General features: G+C 39.7%; 1 protein-coding gene across 6 annotated transcripts in view; it reads right to left on the bottom strand.

The window, feature by feature from the left end:
- Positions 1–311: 311 nt before the first annotated feature.
- SNX31 (sorting nexin 31) overlaps positions 312–6,535 on the bottom strand; it is a 32,491-nt gene continuing 26,267 nt past the window's right edge. For 4 of the 6 annotated variants that reach the window (XM_075415775.1, XM_075415778.1, XM_075415777.1 and 1 more), the window contains 3 exons: positions 6,295–6,390; positions 4,356–4,433; positions 312–494 (listed from right to left, as the gene is read on the bottom strand). In XM_075415775.1, the coding sequence (XP_075271890.1) occupies positions 399–494; positions 4,356–4,433; positions 6,295–6,390 (270 nt within the window). In that variant the 3' untranslated portion in view covers positions 312–398. Of the gene's footprint in view, positions 495–3,257; positions 3,327–4,355; positions 4,434–6,294; positions 6,391–6,535 lie in introns of all 6 variants that reach the window. The other 2 variants (XM_075415780.1, XR_012763402.1) reach the window with 2 other exon arrangements.

The following is a 6,535-nucleotide window of genomic DNA, read 5'->3' as shown; positions in this document are numbered from 1 at the left end:
CCGGAAAAAAAAAGAAAGTTTGTTTGACTTCCCCGAGCCTGCTCAGCCATCGCCCTCATGACACCAACACTCACAGAAACATTATGAACTGAGATGTAAATACTTCTTCCTCCTCTCACACCGCACCACCGCTTCTGACTAACCCTCCCCTTTCCACCCAAACAATTTCAGGCTGAGGGGGGAAAAAAAGCCAAGAACCTACATGTGCAAGGCCTCCCCAGGTTCTCAGCTCCCCTTTGAACTGCTTCACTAGAGTTGTAAATACTACAAAGAACACAGCGAAGGCAAGGAATTACTCTGAATATTTTTTTTTTTTTGCCTTTATAAGTCAAGGTTTCAACAATAGGTTTATTATTCCCAGACAATTCATTTTGAAAGATGGTATCTGAAATACATGATCACAGGTCCTCTTCTCTTATTTTCTCAAATACACGGTTGTCTTCATTTGGCCTAACCAAAAATCTTTTCCTTGATATAAAACCCGAATGAACTACCTGCAGTGAAACAAAAAAGCAGTTAAGAGACTATACGTATTTCAATAATTATAGATACAAACATAAGCTAGAAAATCGGACAGGATCCTGTCCAGGGGCACTGGCTGATCTCTGTGTATTGGCATTTCAGAGAGAACAGACTTTTTCCCCCCTGCTGGAATAGGACACAGGAACAGTTGTTTCTGCTCTTCAGGGTCGCTGCAATGCACTCAGCGTGGTGCAGACGGAATGGCAGTTCCCAACGCGCTAACATCGGTGCTGTTTGCCGTCACAGTGGCCATAAGGACGTATGTACAGGTACCTGAACTGCCTGCTAGGCCTTCCGAATTAGACTGGCTCCTGTTAATCGCACACTCTTAACTTTAACCGTAACACCTGCATAAACGATACCTTTCAACTCTACTTTTCCTGAAAGGTGCCAGGTACTGTCAAACTCCCTAACACCGCATCACCCGGCAGGTGTAGGCAGCCAAACTACAGGCACCCAAGGTACAAGCAGGCAAACTACACCCTTACATGGCAGGTACCTGCAGTTTTCTGCTGTACTAGGAAAATTTACGGCAGAGATTTTGCTTCTGCCTCTTGCAACATGGTATTTTAATATATAAATGTCCTGAGAAACCCTACTAAAAGTGTCCATCACAAAGCTATAGCAACCATGCTGCAATGACTAACATCAAGGTGTGAGGAAACTGGATCCACATTTTGCACAGATTCTCTGTAGAAGTTATTTCATACCTCTTTTTTCCAAGATTTCTAAAAGACATAAGAGCAAAATTGCCTAGCTGCTGGCACATTGTGCAGCACAGCCTCACTATCTGCAAAGTCCACCTGTTGCATCCTAGTGAAATCATTTTCATCTCAATTCAAGATTGTTCTTGGTTTTCCTACTGAATCTTACTGCTGCACTAGATTATCTATTCAAACGGGAATTTACAGGCTGTTATGCTGATCTAGTAGTATCAGTATACTGCTACAGGATCACAAAACAAAAAAAGTTAAGTTTTTCTTCTCATGAGTCAGCAGAAAATATTTGGCATAAGTTTTCAGAGTCTTTGGACAGCAGCCAGTTAAACTTTCCGCCAGCTCAGAACAAAGACTTGTAAGACTCTTGGGGATACTAATGGCAAACTCATAAAGACCCAACCCAAACAACACTTTTTCAAATGACAACGTGCAAAGATACACTTCTAGTACATTTTTCAAGCATCTTGCAAAAAGAAACAGGGGAATAGGAAATTGAAGTCTTAAGAACCCTAATATTGCCATCACAGCATTTAGAAGTTGCTCAGTATGGTTTAAGACTTTATATTAATTCTGTCTAATAACTTAGCGTGGTGCATGAAGACCTAAACCACTTTGAACTTGCTGTATAAAATGAGGCACAGCCATACTGCCACTGTTTAACACAACACCATACCTTGACATGCTTTAACAAGCAACTCCATACTAATTATCAGCTGTAATTTTCTTAGTTCACCAAGTTTCGTATCAGCAGCCAGGCACTGCACCAGCAAGACACAGCTGGTAAGCTCGGTGGTTTTATGTTGCCCTGTCCCAGGCTGCTCTCCTCATAAAAATTCAGAGGGAGCACTCATAGCCCATCTTGCTCACAATCAAACAGTTATTGTAAAGTGTGTTGAAGTCAGAACAATTGCCTCCAGCCCAGAGTGCCACGCAACTTAGTCCTTGCTAAAGTTGTACCACAGCAAGGCCGCTGAACCACATCCATCTTCATCACAGATGCAAGCCTATTCAGAAAGTATTGTCTCCTTCACTATCATCTGCAAGTTATTTGTGAATACTACAGGCTACACCTAACCTAGAATCTTGTCTTCAGCAGTGACAAGCACAGAGCACTTCAAACTTTGACGGTTGGACTTGATGATCTTAGAGGTCTTTTCCAACCTATGATTCTATGATAAATAGAGGGGCAAGAAAACCCACTACACAGGCTACTCAATTTGCTTACTGAAGAGCAGTTAGTGCTTGGTTTTATGCTGTTTCTGAAGATATAGAAACATTAATTTTTTTCTGAATTCAGACTAGATTTTGGTTTTCTCTTTTAGAAGTATTGCCCCTTTGGCCAATCACACACTGTAACAGAGGTATTTATTTTAATTCCCTTTCCATTTATTTATTCAACACATGACTTGGAAAAGCAACATCTCTTAGCCATTTAGCTATTCAGGAACTATTAGCTATGAATACTGATTCCAGCAAAGGAACTTGGAATTACATCTTTTACATGATAGGAATGTGTATGTATAGAAACTTGGAATTACATCTTTTACATGATAGGAATGTGTATGTATAGATATGTAACATGACAAATTTTGCAAATGGGTACAATTTCCAACTGCAAGGAAAAATGAATGCATAAACAATTCCAGTGTGGAATACAAGTACAAGTCTGTAAGCTACATCAGCAGCTGCATGTGGATATACACACATGATCTCTATACATATTCTGGCTTTCTGCACACTTCAAATGTCTTATTCAGAAACACTTGCAAAAAAGCAAATAAAATGAAGCAATTTGCCATTAAACACATGAAACCAAAATAATCTTTTTTTCAAGACATGTTTCTTACCCTCTTCTTCCTTCCAAAATTCAAGTTCAGCTCCTTTTCCTACCCAAAGAAGTTCCCAATAAATTTATTAGGAGTACCCCTAACCAGAAAAACAGAGGTTGGGCTAAATGCCACCAGCAAGCAAGACACACTGTATTTACGTTTTGGAGACAATTTCTCACTCGCTAACCTGCTTTTGTTGGGTGCTGGATTTCTCACTATTTTTCGTGGATTCAGGCATCTTGATCTTCTAAGCAGACTGAAAAATTTGAACTTAGAATAAGCTTAAATGCTCCCCCAAGTCCTCTAACAAAATATGCTGAGCAAATCAGCATTCAGTTAAACCCAGCAGAAACGGTGGAGGAAATGAACCGACATACTTACCCTTCTCTCATAAGTCTGGTTTAGTCCAAGCTACCTCAGTACTATCAACAGCTGAATATTTAAGTAATGAATGCTCATCTTCATAATTAAAGGTTTACTGTACTTCCATTACAAATAAACTTAGAATGAAAGAGAACAAATCTTTTCCAAAATTAAAATCGGTCTTTTCTTCCGAATCGCTTATAGTTTAAAGCCATGAAATAACATGCTGTTCCTTGCCTCATTGCTCACTATAATCAGCATGGCTCTAGAAGATCACACATGTTCCTTTCCTTTTTTCTCTTCAGAAGTTTTCAGTTAACAGACATTCAAAGTCTTTGGATGTCACAAGGTTAAACAAAAGCATTATTAATGCTGGAAATAATTTTTTAAAGTAACAAGTATCTAAACATACTTTCATCCTTTAAAGGCCTACGCAAAAAACAGCAGAAGTATGTTAGCTGCAAATCAGATTTTTATTAACACTTCTATTTAAAACCAAAAAGTTTCTCAGTGTGAATGTCACAGATCTCAAATTGGTCTAAAGTTGCAGCAGATGGAGCAAGCCAGTGAAGTGGTGAAAAAGTGAAAGCCAGAAATGGATACAACAGGGTAGTGCAGAATATAAAAGAACTGCCACAGATAAACCCTTTATCATATGCAGCAAAAATTAAAGTCAAGAAGAGAGAATGCAAATCAGATTATTAAAACTGGATGATAAACCATCTTTAACATTCAGAATATTGTTTCAGTAAAAGTGAGCAAAGATGTACTACTTAGCCAATTAAATCTGTACTGAAATGTTGGAATGTGCAAGATCCTCTTCCTCAGTGGGACTTCTCTCAGCACATTTGAAAGAATAATAGAGTAGCAGGCTTATTTCTTTTAAATACAAATTCAGATACCAACATACACACATGCTCACCGTTTCTTGGCCTTCTTTGGCTTCCTTCATCATCTGTTCTGATATCATTTTCTTCAAGCAGCTACTCAGCAAAAACGCCTAAAGAGGATAAACCAGAGAACGTTCTGATTTCTGCTATTAAAAGATGTACTTGACTCTTCCATTCCTCCTCCACCAGAAAATTACAGTCCTTAACTACTGAACTATTACTTCCCTAATTCAGTCAATTTTACTCTGTGCTTAGCATCCTTACAGTGCAGCAAATTAGCTGCAGTTGCTTAAAGCCCAGCCTCAGCATGACTAACCCTCATGGCACTGCTCAGAGTGGAGAATAACAATTTTGATGACTAGTTTTATGAGGCCAGTTATTCCTTCTAGTTGTCTGTAGCTCCTACCTTAAAGGCTGCCAAATTACACCAAAGGCTAAGTAAGGTTAATCAAATGTGGGACTATCAGCATCAAAACCACTTCAACAAATGCAGCAAGCTGGAGTTCACAGGCGTTCAGCACTGCTGAAAATCAAAGCCCTGGTGATTACACAAGTTGGCTGCAACTGTTTGTAGACCAGCTCACAGAGTCGCGTCTTGCACAGCTAGTATGAACGGAGTAGTACACATTCATCCCACATATTAGGTAGCTGGCAGAGGTGCCTCAGAGAGGAGTGAAGTTGTTCTTAGTTCCTTGTGCTGTCTGAGGAGCACGTACAACTCTGTGGGATGATGCAGCCCAAGTTAAGGTCTGATGCACCCTGGAGACGCAACTCACTGCTTACTCTCCAAAAGGAAGCATCTCAGGTAGGGTGTCAAGCACAGAGAGATGAATCAAAGACACTATCCTAGAAGGTCAGTGATGAAGGGGGGCACCATCTCTGACTAAGCTCCAAATCATTCGGTCTTTCCATTTTCTGCAGTGGGCTCTTGGACCAAACCCTTGTTTCTTCCACACAGCAGCACCTTTCTGGCCTTTAGCTCCTCCTCACACTTCTGAGGAAAGTGGGACACAGGTTTTCTAATCAACAAGTCACTACATCAAGCACAACCCTCAGATTTCACAGGAGAACTAATACTGAGGTAATTCTATTTTTTTTTTTTGTTCTCCAACAGCAAAGAAACTAGAAAGCTTATTGCTTATGGCTCATGTTCTCATAAAACTTAAGTGTGGCAGGAAATTAACACTTACTAAATAGCTGTGTGTACTGCGTGAACTGCATCATCACCCCAGAATTCAGAAGTCACGTGTAAGAAATTAAGCATTTTGATTTTACTTGACAAATCCTGTCTGCTGCTGGGGGGGGTCTCAGAGGCAAGAGAAGCAATTTACTTGAATAACAGGCTCTATACTTTTTATAGAAGCTCCGTACCTAAACTGAGACTGGTTGCTGTCTTTGATATTGCAGAGCCTAGATTATTTGCTAGGCAGCATAAACACACATGGATGACTTTAATTCCTGGATACTTCTCTCTTTAAAGAGCTGCTTGAAAATAGTGGGAGGAATAGCACCCTATAAAATCTTATTTAAGAATTACTTATATGTAAAAAAAAAATACTTATGATGTCACATATTCACACCCTCCATTAACCTCTGTTAGTATAGCATATATTTATATTTTAACTACAGGATTTATTGTGGAAAATGGGAGCCCTTGACCTTAGGTGGGTCTGACCAATTAATGAGTTTGGATACTTAGTCCAGTAAATAAACAGCACCTCTCCATGCTCCATCCCAGGCTTGCTGCTGAGTGCTAGACATTTCTCTTCAATGGAAAAAAAAAAAAATCCTCTTTCCTCTTATACTAGAAACTCAAATGCTTTTCTGCAGATAACTCTGTCCCTAGGCTAACCTGCTTGAAAGTGTAGCCACTGCACTCTGGCAGAGATGGACTAACCACTTTTGGAGATCCCCTGTGGCTGTAAGGTTACATTTTACTCTGCTCCTTTCTTAAAAGGACTGAGAGCTAACCTGTTTTGTGTACAGAATTATCCACTGCCATGTGCCTGAATCATTGTACTCAAATCTGAGCTCCAGAGTGTCGTCTTCACCATCTTTTATAGCACCCTGGGGAAAGAAAAAGGAAAAAAACAACCAAAAACCACCAACCAACCAATGAGCAGAAGGAACAGCTAAAAACAGCACTAAGGTGTTTAGCCTTAAATCAGAATAGTCAATTAGGTTCATTTTTTACGGTATATAAATAAAACAG

This window comes from Opisthocomus hoazin, chromosome 3, assembly GCF_030867145.1.
Source record: "Opisthocomus hoazin isolate bOpiHoa1 chromosome 3, bOpiHoa1.hap1, whole genome shotgun sequence".
Lineage (NCBI taxonomy): Eukaryota > Metazoa > Chordata > Aves > Opisthocomiformes > Opisthocomidae > Opisthocomus > Opisthocomus hoazin.
This window is presented reverse-complemented; position numbering and strand designations above follow the sequence as displayed.